This window comes from Gopherus flavomarginatus, chromosome 9 (genome assembly GCF_025201925.1).
Source record: "Gopherus flavomarginatus isolate rGopFla2 chromosome 9, rGopFla2.mat.asm, whole genome shotgun sequence".
Lineage (NCBI taxonomy): Eukaryota > Metazoa > Chordata > Testudines > Testudinidae > Gopherus > Gopherus flavomarginatus.
The window spans coordinates 16,974,690-16,997,979 of NC_066625.1; the positions used below are offsets into that span (position 1 = coordinate 16,974,690).

General features: G+C 42.2%; 1 protein-coding gene across 1 annotated transcript; it reads left to right on the forward strand.

Moving 5' to 3' along the window:
- The first annotated feature begins 3,063 nt into the window (after positions 1-3,063).
- THUMPD1 (THUMP domain containing 1) lies at positions 3,064-8,841 on the forward strand. The gene is made up of 4 exons (XM_050968754.1): positions 3,064-3,441; positions 4,670-4,844; positions 5,513-5,761; positions 7,065-8,841. The coding sequence occupies exons 1-4, from the start codon at positions 3,217-3,219 to the stop codon at positions 7,382-7,384; spliced, it is 969 nt and encodes a 322-aa protein (XP_050824711.1). The 5' UTR covers positions 3,064-3,216; the 3' UTR covers positions 7,385-8,841.
- Positions 8,842-23,290: the final 14,449 nt, after the last annotated feature.

Genomic DNA, 23,290 nt, shown 5'->3' on the forward strand with positions numbered 1-23,290 from the left:
ACCTGCTTTACTTTATGCACTATGAGTAGTCTGGTTGCCTCAAGGGGATTACTCACATGCTTAAAGTTAAGCACATTTGAAATCCTTGCAATTGCAGTATTTTGACAGCTGCATCGTGTTAAGGCCTTGATCCTGCAATCTTAACCGATCATAAATATCATACAGCTCATCTGGTTCTTCCTTACACTGAGTAGTATGGGACTACTGGTAAGTGCCTATAAAATACAGACTGTACAATGGGGCATGATTAGGAATCTTTCCATTTACTTCAATGGGCTTTGGATCAGGCCCCAAGTTAGCTTCACTTTATATTCTGCAATTTATTAACTCAAATTCTGGACCTTTAATTCTGAGCCAAAGTTCTACAAACTCATAAATCAACAAGATTCTAATCTATCAAAACTCCAATTCACTTTGTGTTCAGGTCACTGTAGCAGGATAAAGTATTTTACATTCAGACCAAACTATTAACAGTTCAGATCAATCACCATTTTAAAGACCAATTTCTCTCCTAATACTTTTCATATCAATAAGAGAAGGGTTCTTGAGTTTGTTTGTTTTTTACAACTGATGCTTGTGTATATAAGTTTAGCCTAAAGCCTAGAGAAGCCAGGTCTATTATTATTATAGTTATTTACTATTTGTGCTGCTACAGTATATACAGGCTCCAGTCAGGGAGCATGGCTTCATTGTGCTAGACACGCTACAGATAGGCAGTATTGCCAACTGCTACAGATATATCGTGTGTATCTTGATATTTAATATTTGTCTGAAAGTCCTAGCTTTGTAGTCCAGTGATTACTTCAGAAGCTCAGGTTTTTGGGTTTATTTTAAGTGAGTTTCTAGCCTCCATGGTGGCAGAGAAAAGCTTGAAAATGTGACATGCACGCACCCTAAAGGCTCAGAAACCAGAAGGCAAATCCTTCCTGTTACCTTAAGAACTCCTCAATACCCACTGCCAAAGTGTTCGTTGTTCTGTAAGATTTCAGAGTGGTAGCTGTGTTAGTCTGTATCAGCAAAAAGAACGAGGAGTTCTTGTGGCACCTTAGAGACTAACAAATGTATTTGGGCATAAGCTTTCATGGGCTAAAATCCACTTCATCGGATACATGCAGTGGGAAATACAGTAGGAAGATATATGTACACAGAGAACATGAAAAAATGGGTGTTGCCATACCAACTCTGACGAGACTAATCAATTAAGGTGAGCTATTATCAGCAGGATTAAAAAAAACATTTGTAGTGACAATCAGGATGGCCCATTTCAAACAGTTGACAAGAAGGTGTGAGTAACAGTAGGGAAAAATTAGCATGGGGAAATAGTTTTTACTTTGTGTAATGACCCATCCACTCCCAGTCTTTATTCAACCGTAATTTAATGGTGTCTAGTTTGCAAATTAATTCCAGCTCTGCAGTTTCTCGTTGGAGTCTGTTTTTTAAAGTTTATTTTATTGAAGAATTGCAACTTTTAGCTCTGTAAGTGAGTGACCTGGGAGGTTGAAGTGTTCTCTGACTGGTTTTTGAATGTTGTAATTCTTGACGTCTGATTTGTGTCCATTTATTCTTTTGCATAGAGACTGTCTGGTTTGGCCAATGTACATGGCAGAGGGACATTGCTGGCACATGATGGCGTATATCACATTGGTAGATGTGCCGGTGAACGAGCCCCAGATGGTGCGGCTGATATTATTAGGTCCTATGATGGTGTCCCCCGAATAGATATGTGAACAGAGTTGGCAATGGGCTTTGTTGAAAGGATAGGTTCCTAGGTTAGTGATTTTGTTCTGTGGTGTATGGTTGCTGGTGAGTATTTGCTTCAGGTTGGGAGGCTGTCTGTAAGCGAGGACTGGCCTGTCTCCGAAGATCTGTGAAAGTGAGGGATCGTCCTTCAGGATAGATTGTAGATCCTTGATGATGCGCTGGAGAGGTTTTAGTTGGGGGCTGAAGGTGACAACTAGTACCGTTCTGTTATTTTCTTTGTTGGGCCTGTCCTGGAGTAGATGACTTCTGGGTATTCTTCTGGCTCTGTCAATCTGTTTCTTCACTTCAGCAGGTGAGTATTGTAGTTTTAAGAACGCTTGATAGAGATCGTGTAGGTATTTGTCTCTGTCTGAGGGATTGGAGCAAATGTGGTTGTATCTTAGAGCTTGGCTGTAGACAATGGATCGTGTGATGTGGTCTGGATGAAAGCTGGAGGCGCGTAGGTAAGTATAGCAGGCAGTAGGTTTCTGGTATAGCGGTGTTTATGTGACCATTGCAACCTATCCTTGGAGGTTGCTGTGTGTTTATCAGTAGCCCGTATCACAGAGATGGGGGCTGCAGAAGCCAGGAAGTTAAGTCAGCGTTTATCTGTGGCCAGAGGCTGTTGGTTTCAGGGAGCTGAGGTACATCAGATATGAAGCAAAACTGTTTCATACTGAAGGCAGATGGTGATGAGGTTTTTCACAAGCCTGTGTACCCTGGGGAGTATTGCACCCTTCCCCCCAAAAAAAATATTATTTTGAGGGAGGAAAATCAGAATTTTTGAGGCCTGACGTGATTTCTGAATGTGGGAGTCAGCAATTTTCCCTCTATATAATAATGAAACACACAGTCCCTGACTCAAAGTCACCTAAAGTTGTAGGATAAACCAAATTGACCCTCTTGTTTACCTGCTTTGCGTGGGTGGGGGTAACGTTTTAGTACAACAGCTAAACAAGGGCTGGTACAGAGCTAGTGCGAACACAGCCAGCTCTGGCTCACCACTGTGGGGCTGTGGCTAACTACACGGCTCTCTCTTTACCACAGCGGCCGCTCTTTGCCAAACATTACAACACACCGGAGCATCGGCTACAGCTGGGATTTCGTCCCAGCCCCACGCAGGCAGGGCCCGGCCCGCGAGAGCCAAGGCGGTAGCACAGGCAGCTCCTGGGTCGCGCCTTTCCCGGAGCTGGCTGGCGCGGCAGAGCGGGGGGCCTGGCTCGTCTCCTGGCCTCACTTCCGGCACGAGCAGGGCGGTGCTACGGGGACAAGCGGCACGCGGCTGTCACGGGGGTGACTTTAGGAGAGCCACTGTATCCGGCGGGCTTTAGGACCCGGAAAGCCCTTAGGACTTGCTGGCATGCGCCCCCTTTCCGTCGCGCTACTGTGGCGTCATCGCCTCGCGCCGCACGTCGGCGAGGTAACGCGTGGTTCTGGCGCCCGCGTGGAGTCCGGACTCGTGGCTCAGCTGCCTCCATGGCCGCCTCGGAGCAGCCGACTGCGGCGATGAAGCGGCGGCACAAGGCGCGGTACGTGCCGGGGCAGCAGGCCAAGCGGCCCCGGGGCGGCGGCGGGCCGCGGCAGCTGGAGCTCGGCATGCAGGGCATCCTCATCACCTGCAACATGAACGAGCGCAAGTGCGTGGGGGAGGCCTACAGCCTGCTCAACGAGTACGGGGACCTGCTCTACGGGCCCGAGAAGGTGCGTGCGGCCAGCCGCTGGCCTGGCTCTGCTGCGTATCAGGGGGCCAGATTATTAGCATGGTACTTCGGGATCCCCCTCCTAAGCCCCGAGCACACACCAAAAAGCTAGTCCCTGCCCCGAGGAGCTTACAGTCTGCTGTGGTGGCAGAGTCATCTGTACGCAGTTTATCTGTGGCAGCACCAGTGTGAACCCCATACCAGCAGAGGCCTGCGATTGGCTGTGGGTCCTGCGCGCTGCTGGTATCGGGCCACTGCTGAGAGCTGGCGCCCTTAAAGGATGCCCAAGAATGGCCGTGCTGGATAATTTGGGCGTCTCTCTTGGCCAAAATAATAATGTTAAGCAACAGAAAAAGGCAGCATGTTAATGGTCTGGTTTGTGGATATTTTAGACCAAGAGGTGAATTAACGTTAAACAGGGCATCTAATTATTTTGATGATGTTGAAGTGCCACAGGAGAACACTCTCTTTAAAAGCACTCTACAAATCAGTGTAAGTACTTCTTTCAGTGATGGATACACACTTGGTTTAATAACTCCTGGTTAACATAGCTGGCCTGTTTATTGCTCTGAGTTTTTGCCTACAGATTAAGGGCTTGTCTACACTTAATACTTCACTGAAGATGCTACCCATGCCAACAGGAGAGCTGCTCCTGTTGGTGTAGGTACTCCACCTCCCTGAGAGGTGGTAGGTGGGTTGATGGGAGAATTTTCCCATTGACTTAGTGCTGTCTACACTGGGGGTTAGGTCAGTTTCACCCCGAGTGATGTAGTTAAACCAGCTTAATTTCCTAGTATAGACCAGGCCTAAAGTTTGCCTATTACTCGCTGTTCCCATTTATAAATTGCTATAGGTAATCATCTTGAAAAGTTTGCTTTCCAAACTGGTGATGAGTTTTGGGTTTTTGTTTAAAGATGATTGATCATCCACTTGTTACCTAATGGTGCAAGAGACAAATTTTATGTAACGTGCTTTAAAATTAAATCACCACAGAGATAGAGAAAATGAAATGATGATTCCCTCTGCAATAATTTCTGGTGCTTGTCTTAATGCAGTGTGCCTATTCCTAAAATGCCTTATTAACTGTCTACAGTATCACTGCTTGAATTCTGGGTTTTTTAGGCCAGGGGGTATAGTGGTGGTTGTGACTTTCATTTATTGAGCATTAGATGAGATTTCTTAACCCTTCGCTAACATCTCATTTAAGATGCATTCTCTTGTTCCAACAGTTTATAGATCAAGATGCCAGGTTGTCAGGAAGTGAAGAGGAGGAAGATGATGTTGAAGCTGCCTTAAAGAAAGAAGTTGATCAGATTCGCACTTCGACTGAACAGAAGCTGAGAAGATTCCAGTCAGTGGAGAGTGGAGCTAACAATGTGGTCTTTATTAGAACGCTGGGTGTAGGTATGTAGTGAAATAACTGCTGCATAATGCAACACACACAAGCTGCTTTGCAATTTGTTAGACTGTGTCACGGTGTGACTGCCAAAGAAGTGAAGCATGCTGAATGTTCATGCAACCTTCCTCTTTTCCTTTTGCTTTCCCATTGAACACTCTAGTGACTACAGCCAGGTAGTTATTTTGCCCAAGCAGAACCAATCTGACCCTTGTAAATGTAAAAGGGCTTGGTATTTTGCTGAACCTGGAAAGCATGCAAAAAGGCTGCTGATCCCAGATCCTCAGCCTTGTTGTGAAAAAACAAATACGAGCTGGAAGAACAGCCAGTGTATTGACAGTCCAGTAGACATGAGTAGGGTCTGATCTTTCAGTTCTTGCTCAGGCAAAACTCCTGTTGTCTGAGTAAAAAACTTCAGAAGTAGACCTTCAGTGTTGCACCAGTGTTGCACTTACTCTCTCTTGTGCTTCACAAGTCAGAATTATGGAAATACTCTCTCCATGCTTACAAACGCCCTACCCTTTTGTAAGAACCCTATAGAATTTAGTAGGGTGCTGTAGAATTTGATGATTCAGTTTCTTTGTACTTGTAAGCAAGTAAGATTTGATGCTGTATTGCTTTTTTAAAAGGAAATTCTTTCTATTTGTTGCTCTTACTCTGTTGTCTTCTCTTGTAGAACCTGAGAATCTCGTCCATCATATATTAAAGGACTTGCACACTACTAAAAAGAAGAAAACAAGAGTGATTCTGCGTATGTTGCCCATTTCTGGAACCTGCAAGGCTTTTGTGGAAGATATGAAAAAGTATTCAGAGACCTTCTTTGAGCCTTGGTTTAAAGCCCCTAATAAGGGTACTTTTCAGATTGTTTACAAAGCTCGTAATAACAGTCACATGAGTAGGGAAGAAGTAATCAAAGAATTGGCAGGTATGTACTTATCTGACCTAGCATGATTGTAGACAAGTGTATAAGCTACCTAAGACTGCATGTGTAAGCAAATTATTCAAGCAAAAATTTTTTAGTAGACATAAATGTTGCGTTATAGAAGACTCAAGCAGATTGAATTATGAAAAGTCTTTCAATTTTTTTTCCTTAAGCTCTGCGAAAGTAACCTGACATGAACAACACTCCTTTTTGCTATCAGAGGTTTTCATCTTAACAGATCATAAACCAGAAGAGTGTGTGGTCCAACTTTGTTGGGTATAACTCACTGTGACAATACCATTCCTGCAAACTTCCAGGATTGTATTAAAAATCCTTTGAATACTGAACGTTATATTGGGAAATGGCTTGTCAATGTGTCCCTAGACTATGACTTAGGTCTGGTCTGCACTACAGTTAGGTCGATGCAAGACTGTTTCGTCTACCTAACTATGGAAATGCCTACGCTTGAATTTCACTCCTGTTAAGGTGACTGCCCTCCTACACTGACTTAATAACTGCACCTCCATAAGCAGTGTGCAGAGTCAAGGTTGATGTAGGTAGGTGGACACAGTGTCAGTGTAGATACTGCTTTGCTTGTGTTGACTGTTACTGGCTTTCAGGAGGTGTCCCACAATGCCTCAAACTGACAGTGCAATCGATACAAGCACGCCTGGTAAGGACATGTGCCACCAAAACAAGGAGTGAAGTGTAGACATGCACAAGAGATGTAATTATGGTGGCAGCTGTATGCCAACATAAATCAAGTCAACTTAGTTTTGTAGTGTAGACGTGGCCTTAATGAAATAACTCTAAATTCACTTGGCAGCTTTCTCCTTGATAGTTGCTGTGCAATAGCCCTTTGGTTCGAGAGAGTTTCTAAGAGTCCCAATCTGTCCTGCTATTTTGACCAATTCAGTGACTGAAAATTCTTGATTGCAGTTGTCATAGCTAGAGTAAGGTGCCTTGTTTTCCCCTGCTTTGTGGTTCAGTTTGTGCTCTGAGATTTTATTTCCATAACGGAGTGTTCAGAATATTTTTGGAAATAATTTTCTTGTGAAATTGGTGCTTATTTTGGCTTGTTGCTACAACAATAGCAGGTTTCTCTCATTGTTTGGCAGTAAGTTTATCCCCTCTATCTGATTTGCAGTATTTTTTTTTTTTTTTAGAACTAATCTTATTAAAAGTCCTTGCACTTTAAGTGAGGGCTCAACTGATGAATGTGACACCTCATTTACACTCTTTTCTATGAAAAACATTTCCTCCAGTTTCCCCACTGACTCTAAGACCGTGTCCTTTTATTTTGTAGGAATAGTGGGCAGCCTAAATCCAGAAAACAAAGTGGATCTTAATAACCCCCAGTATACCATTGTGGTAGAAATAATAAAAAATGTCTGTTGCTTGAGCGTGGTGAAAGACTATGTTTTGTTCAGAAAATATAATCTACAAGAGGTGGTGAAGAGCACCAGGGAAGAGCTGGTACAGCAAAACCTGTTGAGTGCTTCACAGGAGGAGAAGTTGAAAGATATAAAACTGGCAGAAGAGGACTCTAAAGAAGTGAAACCAGAAGACAAAGGTCAGAGTGAGGAGGAATCTAAGCCCAATGAGAGCGACAGTCAGCAGGCATAGAGAGTGTGATGGAAGGGGAAGACGAACACTAAAGATCACTGTAAAAATAGACTGGCTTAGAGTTTTGAGATGGACATTTAAAGGGGAGCTTAATTTTTTATTTTAAATTTGCTTTTTAAAATATCCAGGTATTTAAAAAAAACCCCAAAACCGTAATGCTCCATCCTGTCTTTGCTATTGGAGTCAATGTTGCAGCACGCAGTGTCAGAGAGAGGTGTGATATTTATCACTTAACTCTTCAGCCTGATTCTCCAATGCCTTCCATCTTGTGTGGTCATAGATCTGTGCAATGTGTATGTAAACTGTTACCAGTCTGATCGGTAGCATTTTACACGCACTTACTACAAGTCAATAACTACCATAGGGTGCTGGGCTGACTCAACCCCTTTGCCTCTAGACATCCTGAGAAGCCAGTGGCAGAGGCAGGATTGAGAGGTCTGGAAAAGGACAGGATCTTGCATGAGGGTTTATTTGAAAATACAATGCCATTTTGTTTTGGTGACATGACTTTCTATACTATGTAAACCTCGTCTTATTAAATACAGAATGTGCCATAAGCGCCTGATTTTCTGTGTGTTATTCAGATGTCTACAAAGTCTAGTTTAGAACATATTAACATGTCTTTGAAATATGTTGGGGGAGGGGGAGAAGAGGAATTGCCACCATCAAAATAGCTCAGTATTATGAGCAAACCTCTCCCTCAAATTCCTGTAATTTTCTAGAATAGACAGATGCCAGTGTATAATCTTGGCAAAAGCACCCTGTGGTATGTCTCTCAAGAAGAGCAATGTACATAGTGGACAAGAGCATATATGGTTATCTGTTAACTATCTGAGAAGAACCCATTTCTAAGGATACTTCCAAAGGTACTCCTTTATTTAAGTTTGATGTTTTTATTAAATAGTCTCATTCATTGGTTTTATTTTTTTATTAGCTGTGCACATGTTTGAATTGGTTTTTAAACTTCTTCATGTGAAAGCAGCTCTCTGTATTACACAACATCTAATAGAAAAAGTTAAACTTTTTCTATATGGCTTCAATTTTACAAAATGAGTGTTTTGCCTCAGTTTGAAAATAGCATCTGAATTTTTTCTCTTCCTATAACATTTGAAGAGTACATCTAATTGATAAGTTACAGTATCATTTTTACAAAGACTAGAAACCCAGATTAAAAAAAACCCCTATTTTAATATAGTACGGCTATAGCTTGTTTTCCAATAGTATTGTTGCTGTGCACTTTTTGTACACGTGTGTGGCTTAGATGTTCCATGATGCACTTACAACTTAAACCTATTGGTGTCACTAATGGAAAAGCATTTGCTCCAAATAACACCAGCTGGCTTGATCCTGATTTAATGAAAAGGACATGTGGTTGAGCCTCTTCTGAGTTTTGTTTTATGATCTCTAGTGTTTGTAAAACTGTTTTAAGTTTGAAAATTAAAAAAAATGCTTCCTTCCTTCTGTGTTTCTTTTCCTACCTAATCCTGACTGACTTAAGCTCTGCTTTCTCACAGCCAGTGCTGTTCTTCTGGTACGTGAATATAGATTCCAAAACCTGAAGGCACCATTGTGATCATCCAGTCTGACATCCTGTATAACAGGCCATAGAACTTCCCCAAAATAATTTCTAGAGCAAATCTTTTAGAGAAACCTCCAATCTTGATTTTAAAAATTTAACATGGTGCAGAACCTACCATGACCCTTGGGAAATTGTTCCAGTGGTTAATTGCTCTCACTTTGCAAATTGTGTGCCTTATTTCCAGTCTGAACTGGTCTATGCTTCAACTTCTAGCCGCTGAATTGTGTTATATCTTTCTTTGATAGATTGAATGGGGATTGTTTTATTGTGGGAGGCCCATTATTAAATATTTGTTCCCAGTTTAGATACTTACGAGACTTCAATCAAGTCACCCCTTAATATTTTGTTTGCTACGTAGAGTGAGCTCTTTGAGTCTGTCACTACAAGGCATGTTTTCTAAATCTTTAATCATTTTTTGGCACAACTCTCTCCAACTTATCAAAATCCTTGAATTGTGGCACAGTCAAGGAATGATGATGTGATTGGAATAACAGAGACTTGATGGGATAACTCACATGCCTGGAGTAGTGTCATGGATGGATATAAGCTGTTCAGGAAGGACAGTCAGGGCAGAAAAGGTGTGGGAGTTCCACTGTATGTAAGAGAGCAGTGTGACTGCTCAGAGCTCCAGTATAAAACTTCAGAAAAACCTCTCTCTCTCTCTCTCTCTCTCTCTCTCTCTCTCAATTAAGTTTAGAAGTGTGAGCAACAAGGGTAATGTGGTGGTGGGAGTCTGCTATAGACCACTAGACCAGGGGGATGAGATGTACAAGGCTTTCTTCAGGCAACTAACAGAAGTTACTAGATTAGAGGCCCTGGGTCTCATGGGGGACTTCAGTCACTCCAATATCTGCTGGGAGAGCAATACGGCAGGGCACAGACAATCCAGGAAGCTTTTGGAAAGTGTAGCGGACAATTTCCTGGTGCAAGTGCTGAAGGAACCACCTAGGGGCAGAGCTCTTCTTGACCTGCTGCTCACAACAGGGAAGAATTAGTAGGGGAAGCAAAAGTGGATGAGAACCTGGGAGACAGTGACCATGAGATGGTCAAGTTCAAGGAAGAAAGGAGAGCAGCAGAATATGGACCCTGGACTTCAGACTGACTTCCTCAGGGAACTGATGGGCAGGATCCCCCTGAGAGAATAACATGAGGGGGAAAGGAGTTGAGGAGAGATGGCTGTATTTTAAAGAAATCTGAAAAGGTTCAGAGAAGGGCAACTAAAATGATTCAGGGTTTGGAATGGGCCAATATGAGGGGAGATTAGAGACTAAAACTTTGCCTTGGAAAAGAGGAGACTGGGTGTGTGTGTGGGGGGGAATATGATAGAGGTATATACAATCATGAGTGGTGTGGAGAAAGTGAGTAAGGAAAAGTTATTTACTTGTTCCCATAATATAAGAAGTAGGGGCTGCCAAATGAAATAATGAACAGCAGGTTTAAAACAAAATGAAGTTGTTCTTCACATAGGGCAACGTGTGGAACTCCTTGCCTGAGGAGGTTGTGAAGGCTAGAACTATAACAGGATTTATAAGAGAACTAGATAAATTCATGGAGGTTAAGTCTATTAATGGCTATTATCCAGGATGGGTAAGGAATGGTGTCCCTATCCTCTGTTTGTCAGAGGGTGGAGATGGATGGCAGGAGAGCGATCACTTGATCATTACCTGTTAGGTTCACTGCCTCTGGGGCACCTGGCATTGCCAGCTGTCAGCAGACAGACTGGATACTGGGCTGGATGGACCTTTGGTCTGACCCAGTATGGCTGTTCTTATGTTCTTAATCCTTACTGAGGCTGCAGGAACAAACCATCCCAATGTGTAGAAAGAATAGTAAATATGGCAGATGACCAGCTTGGCTTAACAGTGAAATCCTTGCTGATGTTAAACACAAAAAAGAAGCTTACAAGAAGTGAAAGATTTGACAAATGACCAGGGAGGAGTCTAAAAATATTGCTCAGGAATGCAGGAGTGAAATTAGGAAGGCCAAATCACATGTGGAGTTGCAGCTAGCAAGGGACGTTAAAAGTAACAAGAAGGGTTTCTTCAAATATGTTAGCAACAAGAAGGTGGTCAAGGAAAGTGTGCCCCTTACTGAATGGGGGAGGCAACCTAGTGACAGAGATGTGGAAAAAGCTAATGTATTCAGTGCTTTTTTTGCCTCTGTCTTCATGACCAAGGTCAGCTCCCAGACCTTGTTGCAGAGGGCAACAAAAATGATTAGGGGGCTGGAGCACATGACTTTTGAGGAGAGGCTGAGGGAACTGGGATTATTTAGTCTGCAGAAGAGAAGAATGAGGGAGGATTTGATAGCTGCTTTCAACTACCTGAAAGGGGGTTCCGAAGAGGATGGATCTAGACTGTTCTCAGTGGTATCAGATGACAAAATAAGGAGTAATGGTCTCAAGTTGTGGTGGGAGAGGTTTAGGTTGGATATTAGGAAAAACTTTTTCACTAGGAGGGTGGTGAAGCACTGGAATGGGTTACCTAGGGAGGTGGTGGAATCTCCTTTGAGGTTTTTAAGGTCAGGCTTGACAAAGCCCTGGCTGGGATGATTTAATTGGGGATTGGTCCTGCTTTGAGCAAAGGGTTGGACTAGATACCTCCTGAGGTCCCTTCCAACCCTGATATTCTATGACACTTGAATGGGACACAGTATTCCAGCAGTAGTTACAAATACAGAGGTAGAATAACCTCTCCACTCCTACCTAAGATTCCCCAATTCATGCATCTATAGATCACATTAGTCCTTTTGACCACAGTTTCATAGATTATTAGGGTTGGAAGGGACCTCAGGAGATCATCTAGTCCAACCCCCTGCTCGAAGCAGGACCAATCCCCAACTGGCCCCCTCAAAGATTGAACTCACAACCCTGGGTTTAGTAGGCCAATGCTCAAACCACTGAGCTATCCCTCCCCCCGCTGGGAGCTTATGTTTGGCTGATTATCTATGTGTCATCTCCCCCACCTCCAAGTCTTTCTCTAGAATTGCTGCTTTCTAGAATAGAGCCTCCCCGTCCATCCTGTTAGCCTGCTCTACGTGCTTTGTTCCTATGAACATACATTTCGCTGTACTAAAATATACATTGCTTACACTCAGTTTACCAAGTGATCCAGATGGCTCTGTATTAGTAACTTCTCCCTCTTCATTACCACTTCCCCAGTTTTTGTGTCAGCTGTGAACTTTATCAGTAATGATTTTGTTTCCTTCCAGGTCATTGATAAAATCATTGAATAGCATAGGGCTAAGAAGGGATCCCTCACTAGAAATGCACTCACTTGACACTGATTTGCTGTTGACATTTACAATATGATACCTATCAATTAGCCAGTTTTTAATCCACTTAAATGTGTGCCACGTTGATTTTATATTCTAGTTTTTTTAATCAAAATGTCATAGTACAAAGTCAAAGTATATTATATCAATGAAATTACCTTTATCAACCAAATTTGTAATCTTATTTAAAAAATCAGATTAGTTTGACAGGATATATTTTTGCAGAAATCCATGTTGATTAGAATTAATTATATTACACTCCTTTAATTGAATCCTGTATCAGATGCTTCATTATCTTAGACGCATTAACTTTAAGGCCAGAAGGGACCATTGTGAGCATCTAATCTGACAAATTTAGGCATGGCAAGTGCCAGAACCTCCCTACTCACTTCTGTAATAGATCCATAACCTCTAGCAGAGTTACTGAAGTCCTCAAATCATGATTTAAAGATGTCAGGTTACAGAGAAACCACCATTTACACTAGATTAAGCCAGCAAATGATCCATGCAGACTGTGATGGGTTGTCACCCCCGGAGCGAAGCCTGGAAGCCATTGGAACTGCTGTGCCCCCAAACCAGTGGTTCCCAAACTTTCACTAAAATGTCAAGTCTCACCAACCCCCTCCTAAAAATGAGTATTTCCAGGGATTTTCTCCTTTACCTGAATATAAATTATAAAAGCAGTGCTCATGGAAATTTGTTTTTATGACATGCTTATTAATAATTACTTATTGTTACAGTATTTTTATTACATTATGAAAACAGCAATACGCTTCCAAGATCTCACGTTTGTAGCTTGTATCCCTTTGACTAAGCCTGTTATAAGACAAGGCTCCTAAGTCTCATCAAGGAGCATCAGCTGTGAAACAGCATGAAGGTATTTAAAAAACCAACTCAAACAGTTCCTCCTACACAAGCATTCAGATCTTGAGCAGTCCAGGCAAACAACGCACGTTACAACAAAGCTTAAACTTCTTGATTAAGATAAAACATAAAACACATTTATTAACTACAAACAGAAACATTTTAAGTGATAGCAAACAGATCAAAGCAGGTTACCTAGGAAATTAAACAAAATTGCAATCTAGGAGCTTGTCTACACTTACATTTTATAGCTCTCTAACTTGCTGGCTTGGGGGTGAAAAATCACCCCCCTGAGCGCAGCAAGTCTGAGCGCTTTAAAGCGCTAGTATAGACAGGCTCCGAGCACTGCTCCCAGAGCTAATCCCCTCGTGGAGGTGGAATACCAGGAGCACTGGGAGAGCTCTCTCCCAGCGCTTGCGCGCGACCACACTCGCACTTCAAAGCGCTGCCGTGGGAGCGTTTCCATGGAGGCACTTTGAAAGTTTCCAGTGTAGACAGACTCTCAGTCTCATACAACTAGATTGGATTTGAATCAGCAATAGCTCACCCTGACTGATGATACAAGCAAGTTTTAGCTTCATTACACAGGCAGGTGTTCTTTCCTACCTGGAACCCTCTCCCCAGTTCAGTCTTTGTTTCTCTGGTGTTTCCAGGTGTTCTAGGGGAGTGAGTTCCAGTCATGAAGTCACTTCCCCCATATATAATTTTTCCAAAATGGGGGAGCCCCTTTGTTCCAAGCCAGGCTCCCACTCCAGTTTGTGGAAAAGTACAGGTACCAAAATGGAGGTTAGTATCGTTTGGGCTGTCACATGCCCTTGCGTGCTTTGCTGAGTCATAGCAGCCATTATTCATTGGCTGAAACATTCCCAGGTGAGACCAAACCTTTTCCACGGTCCATGTCCTTATTGATGGACCATTAGCACTGTCTAGCTTCTTCATTGCTGTACCTGATAGGCTAGTTGTTGGTGTTTCCAACTTCCAAAGTTCCCCAGGGTCTTTGCCAATCTGACTCGTGGAAAAATTCCTTCCTGACCCCCAAATATGGTGATCAGTTATAGCCTGAGCATTGTGACAGATTTTTGTTACTAATCTGCCTGGAGTGTCAGGTGATCAGGCTGACGCTGCAGGATCGTTTTGGGAGGAGATGATGTAACACACCAAGTGTTTAAATTTTAAAGCTTTGTTAATAAAATACAGCAGAGAGTGCTGGGAACGCTCCCACGTCACTCAGGGAAAGAAAGAAAACATTACAGCCCCAAGCCCTAACCCACTTTCATACTCACACATGCTCTACCCAAAGCTGGCCAGGACTGGGTGTAACGTAAGAAGAAGAGGGGAAGGGGTGGACGGGAGTTCTTGGCCTGAACATGAGCCAGCGTCTGTTTTTTTCCCAACTAGAAAACAGATTTATTTATTGAATTCTTCTGCCTGTTCTGTATTATTGTTGATAAGTCTACCATTGCCATCTCATATGGGATTCATTGTCAGGATTCTTTTTGTTTACTCGAAAAACCCTCCTCCTTATTGTTGTTAACATTGCTAGTCCTAGATTTCTCCTTGCATTCCTTTGTTTTCCTTATCAATTTTCTATAATGCCTAGCTTTTGATTTATATTACCAAGTTCCCCTTTCGTGTTTATATTATAGCTTCCTCTGCTTCCCCTCAAACCAGGTTTTTGTTTGTTTGTTTTGTTTTGTTTTGAAATCAATCCAGGCTTCCTTGAGTGTCGCTTTTTGGACATCTAGTAAAGAGGTCTTAAACAATTCCCAATTGCATTTACATTTGTCTGATTAAAGTTGTCCTCCCAACTGATTTAGCTCATAATTGTTTTCAGCTTTGTGAAACTGGCCTTTGTGAAGCACCCTGTATATGCACTACTGGTCTGGACTTGACTCTGTTTGTACATTATAAATGTGATCAAGTCATGATTGCTTGTACCCTAATGTTAGTTCTGTGATCAGTTCCTGTTAATCTGTCAGGACTAGGTCTAATACAGAATTCCCCTGTTTTGGTTGTGATGGTTTGTGAGTTAGGAAGTTGTCAACTATAATATTTAGAAAAGCTAAGGATGTTTTAGTACTGGCAGCATGAAACCACCAGTACATGAGCACATCCATAGTTTTGTGCATTTGGACCAGAACTAATAGTGCCAGCATGGTCCAAGTCCCTTCCCCATGTGAAGGAAAGAGCCATGAATGCGGCTGGAGACTAAAGTGCCAATTGACTGGTGTCTGTTGATGATATGGAGATTGGTATGGATGCCTGGAGTGAGACCACCTACTCATTTCACATAAACGTTTCCAGAATTGTCACATTTAACCAACCTATAGGGGGCTTAGATGTATCAGAGAGAAACAAAATGTAAGCTTTTCCAAACAAAACTTGCATAATAAGATATCCATACATTGAATCAACCAGTCTCTTACCCAAGCTATTACTGTTTTCTTAAGATAAATGCATTTTTCTCAACTTTTCTAAAGCACTCTTGCCTTCCCTAAAATGTTTATTTTTCTTAACTAGTTATAAAAGTGTATTAGGCTTTGAAAAGTCATACTGTCTGGCTGACACAGGTATAGATCTACAGGCTTATCTGGGAATTTTATTAGCCAGTGAGGCAGTTTCCTCATCAAATGTAATAAACTTCTTGTGAACTAAGGTCTTATCAGATCCCACAATATTAACAGAGAGCTTCCACTCTTGCAGATATCAGTGGTAAAATTCCTATTATTGTTTTGCAGAATCAGAATTTCTCTCCCAGAATCTTTCAGTTCCCAATGGTCAGTTAGCAAATACAAATATTTGGTGTCAATTTCCCCACCATCCCACAAACCACATACTTTCAACCTGGAATGTGAGGGTCAGTCTGTGTTCTTTCCTTGTGTATTACCATCAATAAAGATTTTGCAGGTGAAAGTAAGTTCGTGGTGTCATCTGTAAACACCTGTGGCCGTCAGTGTATTTGCACAAGTGTAATTGATTGGAATTTATAAAGCTATTGTGTTTGCACAAGAAGGAAGAGAATTTAGTTCATTGTCTCAGCTGAGTTGGGAAACATAAAAAGCACTAACAATTTACTTCTGTTACTAGTCAGTGTGATTCTGACACCCACAAGGGGTAGAATGACTGAGAAGATGTAATTTTTACATCCTCACTTTTTGAGTAAACCGAACCTGTGCAGAATGTGAGTATTGTAAGATGAGTTTTGTAAGTTGCTAGCACACACTGAGCTTTGTGCAGTATAACAAATATTCACTGGCTAATTAGTGACCATATTGATACCATAACCATCATGATAGTATTTATCAAGACATAACAGCAAGAGGTTCCCTATGGGAATGGGACGGGGAGTGGGTAAGAAAAAAGAAATTATGTTTCCATACTCCCAAACAACATTACGTTTGTCCCCACTCTTTCTTTCTTAGTTCATTCCTTCTGATTATCCCATTGATTGTCTTTGGCAGTTGTTGGACAAATTCCAGCTGCTAAAAACAAAACGCACCATCAAACAAAATGACTGGACGTAACAGATTATCATATTTTTGACATGAAGCAGCAGTTACTGTGACCCTGTCTATTTTAAACTATTGAAAATGCTGTGATCGTTTTATTCATACACACTATTTCCCCAAACATTAAGTATGTTATAATTTAAAAGATATAATGGGAAATATTCAGTGTTTTTGTCATATTTATTATGCCATATATACTACTTGGCTTTCTTTTGGTCATAAAATATTTCAGTGGTACGGATCTAGAGCTAATTTTTGTAGCTTCAGCCCTCCGTTGGGTAGAACAGGGTTTCTCAACCCACCTTTCACTACTTGCCTTTCTGGGATGCTTGTGTAGAGCAGTAACATTCTTAGCTCAGGAGTTAATTTTTCTGAGTCATGTGACATAAAGGCAGGCGACAGGACCACAAAAGCTTTCACCACTACAAAGTGAAATCAAGTGAAATTGCAACATTTATTAAAATATAAACCAGCAAACCACATAGTTAATTGGGAACACGTTAATTTAATTGCACAACAAGAAGTATGGGATAATAAAAACCTTGGGTGTAAACGTATTTAAAAGTAGGACTACATTCTTTATCTACTTCCACCCTTACTGCAGGAGTCGTCAGCTTACAGGCAACCTGAGCAAGAGTTTCAAAAGCTGGTCCTGAGTTTGTAGAAATGCTGTAGTGTGGGTTTTTTTTTCAAGTGGTAGAATCCAGGATGTCTTATTATTATTAAATTCAAGGGGAAGAGCTGCAGCAAGTGTATCAAAGTGTAGCTCCATTCTGGCCCAAGATATCCTTTTACTTAATGGGACGTGCTTTCTTACTTAGCATGGATTATTCCACTTGTTAAAGTGAACATACTTGGGGTGGGAGTCGCAGAGATATTTAGACACCTAATTCCCATTGAAATCAGTGAGATAGGTGCCTAAATTTCTTTGTGAATCTCACCCTTGATGATTCATGTTTCCAGACCTTTTCACAGGTGTAGGATATATAGCACACTGTCATAGCCAGATTCTGTTCCCAGTTACAGCGGAGTAATACATGAAGTTATTCTGGATTCACGCAGTCAGAAGCAGGCTGTACATCCATATTCCTGCCCTAAAATGTTTTGCATGGTATTGCTGTGCCCTGTTCCAACAGCTGCTGTTTATTATTCTAGAGGTCATTGCATTTCAGTGGTAGGAGAAAAAAGGAGCATAGTAAATTACTCAACCCACCCCAAGGGCAAAGAAGGAGAGGAGGAAATCCTTAGTTAGTGAACCTATGGACCAGCCCATATTCAAGGCCGAACCTAAAGGCACAATCTAATCCATAGTTTGCGTATCCAACTAAGGGCCTGGTAGTGCAGTCTCAGTGCAGGCACAACTATTGAAATCAGTTGGAGTTTTGCATATGAACTAGAGAATCAGATCCTAAGCTAGGTATCCTTTAAGGTTAAAGGTGGTTTATAAAAGCAAGATATAATTATTATTGAATATAATTTACCTCTCCTCTGAGTGGGTCTGGGCTGCTGACAACAGCTGCTTCTGCTACTGCTGGATACTTGATCATGGCACTTTGTACTTCAAATGGTCCAATATGATACCTAGGCGAGGAAAAATGAGGTGTTTGTAGATGAAATATGTGCAGCTCTTTCATTAACAAACTCTCCCCTAGTTTGTATTTTCTTGTAGTTTTAACTGAAATTTACAAACCCAGAGGAGATGATGACATCATCAGCTCTTCCTACAAATCACAGGTATCCATCTTCATCCACAGTCCTTCTGTCCCCAGTGATATAAAAATTCCCATGTAGTGTTGCAGCAGTTTTTGCTGGATCATCCTAACAACCACGAAATAATGAGAATGTTGCAATTGTTGATGAATTACGCTCCTGCTCTAGTTGAAATTCACCTCCGTGGCTACCGGCCCTTGGGTTCTTAGGGTGCGTCTGCAGCTCATCAAACACTACCACTTGCACTTAACCATCAGTTCAAATCTGAAGATCAGAAAGTGCTTCTTTCTGTTTTTTTCAGAGAGGGAAAATGAATAGAGCCAGGAATAGAATCTAAAGTCACGCAGCAGGTCAATGGCAGAGGCAGGGAGAGAACCTGTTTCCCAGCTCCTTGTTCTCCCATTTCTACAGCCATACTACCCCCAATGTAAGGGTTGGATTTGAATGGGCAATTTAGAGTTGGAAGAGTCATTATTCTGTTACCAGCTTCTGAGTCAGCCACTCTAATTGTCTTGCATATTGTGGTATTTGTGAGTATACTCTTTTTGAGTGTCGGAGAAGTAGTTCAAGTTATAGAAATCTGGATTAGGTTATAGCTGTCTTCTACCCATTCCATTCTCCTTTGCATGCTAAATACTTCTAATTCAATATTTCAAGACAGGGATTTTCATTATTAATGATGGGCATAGACAAGAACCCAGATCTGAACAATCCACAAGCTTTGGGGAAATTCAGATATGAACTCTGTCATTTAGTTTAGTTCGTCAACCATTATTTAACATGTCATTTACTCTTTGCTGGTAGAATATGGCCACATAAGGCTATGCTGCAGAAGGAGCTATGCTTTGTATTTCTCATTACGTTCAATATGTATCAGTTTTTGGGCTAGATTTTGACTAGCGCTGAGGCAGCTCCTGCCACCTCCTGTCATGGCTGTATTAGGATTACCTGAATCATGGATGGGGCATAGTGGAAAAGGAAGGACTGTTTACCCAATACTCCCTCCCACAAGCAAGTGAATGAGCAAGGCAAGGAACAGCTGGAGTCATGGTTCCATGCCCCTATGCACCAGCCAGCGAGCTGCACCCTGAAAAGAGGTCTTGCAACTTACTTGCAAAGGGATGTTGCTCATAATCCCACTGTAATACTGCACCCCATATTCATCATAGTGTTCTGATTTTAATGCATCTTTTACAAGATATGTCATGTGAGGTGTCTATGAGAAAGTTATGATTTGCTGAATATGATTATCCTATTTGCGTGCATGTATCATTTTTGTATCTGAAATTATGAATATTGACTATCTGTATTTCAAATGTGGCTACACCTGCTATGACTCATTGGGAGCATGCAAGGGCACGTGACCAGATCACATGATACTAAACTCCATTTTGGTGCCTGTATTTTTCCACAGACTGGGCTGGGAACTTGGCTAGGAACGTGGGCTTATTTAGTCTGCAAAAGAGAAGAGTGAGGGGGGATTTGATAGCTGCTTTTATCTACCTGAAGGGGGGGTTCCAAAGAGGATGGAGCTCGGCTGTTCTCAGTGGTGGCAGATGACAGAACAAGGAGCAATTGTCTCAAGTTAAGTGGGTGAGGTCTAGGTTAGATATTAGAGAAAACTATTTCACTAGGAGGGTGGTGAAGCACTGGAATGGGTAACCTAGGGAGGTGGTGGAATCTCCATCCATAGAAGTTTTTAAGGCCTGGCTTGACAAAGCCCCGGCTGGGATGATTTAGTTCGGGTTGGTCCTGCTTTGAGCAGGGGTTGGACTAGATGATCTCCTGAGATATCTTCCAACCCTAATCTTCTGTGATTCTATAATATGACTCTATGATTCTATGAAACAAAGGGTTTCCCACCATATAGAGAGACTATAAAAGATGGGGAGTGACATCATCTCTTGGCCTCACTTCCCACACAAGAGAAAACCTGGAAACACCTGAGGAACAAAGACTGAATTGGGGGCAGTGCTGGTCTCAGGCTAAAGGGATTTCTAGTCTGCATATGAAAACTTGGTGGACTGCTCGCATCATCAGTCAGGGTGAGATATTACTGATTCCAATTCTATCTAGTATATTAGGCTTAGTTTGCATTTTTTTAAATTGCCTAGGTAACCTGCTTTGATCTGTTTGCTATCACTTATAATAACTTAAATCTATATTTCTGTAGTTAATAAATTTGTTTTATGTTTTACCTTAACCAGTGGGTTTTTGAGTGAAGTGTATGGGAAAATCTCAGCTCAGTTAACAAGGGCCAGTGTCATTGTCCTCTCCACATTGAGGGAAGGGCGAACTGGGTAATAAATTCATACTGGTCAGGTTTTTGACCAGGGCAGGACGGTACAGCTCTGAGGTCCTTGGCTGGGGAGCTGAGGGTATCTTGGCTGTAGCCTCTCTATTGTTGATTCATGCAGTGGCTAGCCAGAGCAGCTGGGTGTGTCCCTGCCTGTGTGAATGCTGGTGGGAGTGTAGGCTCGGGAACGGTCTGCAACTTGTCTCAGCAGCACAGTGTGAGAGGGAACCCAGGCTGGTGAGTTAGAGGGCTCAGTTGTGCCCCAGTTCCAGGTTGTACCCATAGGGTACAACCTGTCACACCCACCCCAGAGCAAAAAGACAGCATAGTAGTCACATTTCCTTGCTGATGTGTCTCCTGGGATGGTGCAGCTACGTGCTGTCCTGTAAAGAGGGCTAAGCCTACAGGCGTCATCCAGCCCTTTTGTAAATTTACAACAGTTTGCTTACCACGTATTGCGAGAAAAAACAAAACAGCCGCATGGTATTTATTCTGATGGCAATGTCACCCTCTTTCCCAGGACAAGAACAGCCCGTTGTTCTGTAGATATATTTTATTTTCTAAATATAAAGAGCTGTGATTAAAAAACAAACCAACCCACAGTTCCAAATATCATTCTTCTATAGCAAAACTTGCACCATCCCACACTTCCTCAGATTTTCATTCACTCTAAAACCAATCAGAAAGGTGCCCACCGTACCTGTACATCATAGGGAGGTGGAGGGCTCTTCCCATGGACCCAGGTTTAATTTTCATCTTTTTAATATTTGTACATATCATTCCCTGTTAGAAAAATAAACAAACAACCCAGATGTTTTAATTTTCAGTCTCTATTCCAGGGGCAGGCAACCTATGGCATGGGTGCCGAAGGTGGCACGCAAGCTGATTTTCAGTGGCACTCACACTGCCCGGGTCCTGGCCACCAGTCCGGGGGGCTCTGCATTTTAATTTAATTTTAAATGAAGCTTCTTAAACATTTTAAAAATCTTATTTACTTTACATACAACAATAGTTTAGTTATACATTATAGACATAGAAAGAGACCTTCTAAAAATGTTAAAATGTATTACTGGCACGCGAAACCTTAGAGTGAATAAACGAAGACTTGGCACAGCACTTCTGAAAGGTTGCCGACCCCTGCCTCTATTCTGGTTCTTATACCAAGCTCCTTACCATGATATCAAAAGGTGCAAATATCACATTTTGCTCAACAAAGAATGCAAGAACAACAAGGAGTCCGTTGGCACCTTAAAGACTAATAGATTTATTTGGGCATAAGCTTTCATGGGTAAAAAAAACACTTCTTCAGATGCATGGAGAAAAACTACAGATTCAGGCAGATTCAGACACGTGAAGAGAAGGGAGTTACCTCACAAGTGGAGAACCATTGTTGACAAGGCCAATTCGATCAGGGTGGATGTGGTCCACTCCCAATAATTGATGAGGAGGTGGCAATTCCAGGAGGGGCAAAGCTGTTTTTGTAGTGAGCCAGCCACTCCCAGGCCCTATTCAAGCCCAAATTAATGGTGTTAAATTTGCAAATGAATTTTAGTTCTGCAGTTTCTCTTTGAAGTCTGTTTCTGAAGTTTTTTTTGTTCAAGTATGGCTACTTTTAAATCTGTTATAGAATGTCCAGGAAGATTGAAAAAAAGAATGCAAGACCATTCACACTTGAAATCTTATGTTATGGGGTTGCATTACAGCCAATGAAAAGCTGCATTTAACGTCTCCATTGTACTTTAAAGCAAAATAATGAAGCCTTTCACAGTCAATTACTATTTGCTCTGTAATGATTATGGTGGTTCTGTATATCTTCATGATGAGTTTAAACCAGGGTTAAGTATTTAACAAGAGGCTAGCGCGGCCTGCCCCTTAAGGGCTGGTGGACTGGAGCCAGCCAACCCTGATTATGGAAGGAACTGCTCCAGTCCACCTGTGCCAGGTTAACAGCCTCGATGGAGGGACAAACTCCTGAGAGAAACTTTGTATTGGGACCCAGCTCTGGGAAGAAGGGCTGGAGAGCGACACAGAGACTGAACTGGGGTTGGGCCTGGAAGGCCAATATGTATTTAGAGGACTGAATAAATTGGACTCCCCAAAGGGTAGTATTTTAACTACCACTGGGTTGTGGTTTTGAGTTTATCGAGGAACCAAGAGGGAAAACAGAGGCAGGGTGCCTCAGAGTGACCTCTGACCACAAGAGGGTACTTGGGAAGCAGCCAACCCTGTAACAAAGTCTCTTGCTAATTTTAAATGTAACATCCATGAGCTAATGTGAATGTACGACTTCTGTCTGTCCATAGCCTTCATAAATATCCAGCCCTGTCAGGCTTTTCCACCGAGCCATCGCTTCAGAGTTCAGCGGCTTCCCTCCAGTCACACAATGCTTCAGGCTCTTGAACTTGTACCGTCACAGACACAGAGAAAATCAGTGAGGATCATCCCAGGTTCTCTGGGGCACAAACTCTGCTTTCACTTGCTCCTTCGCAACTCCTTTGACTTCAGTGCACACTGGGCACAATTCCGCCCTTGACTTATACACATGTAAAGTCAGTAAAGTCAGTGAGAGTTGCAAGCCCGTGGACGTCACTGGGGCTACGTGCAGAATTTGGCCCCGGCATTCTCATATTACATCCATACCAAGGAAGAAGAGTGGAGCTGCTTTTTGGAAGACA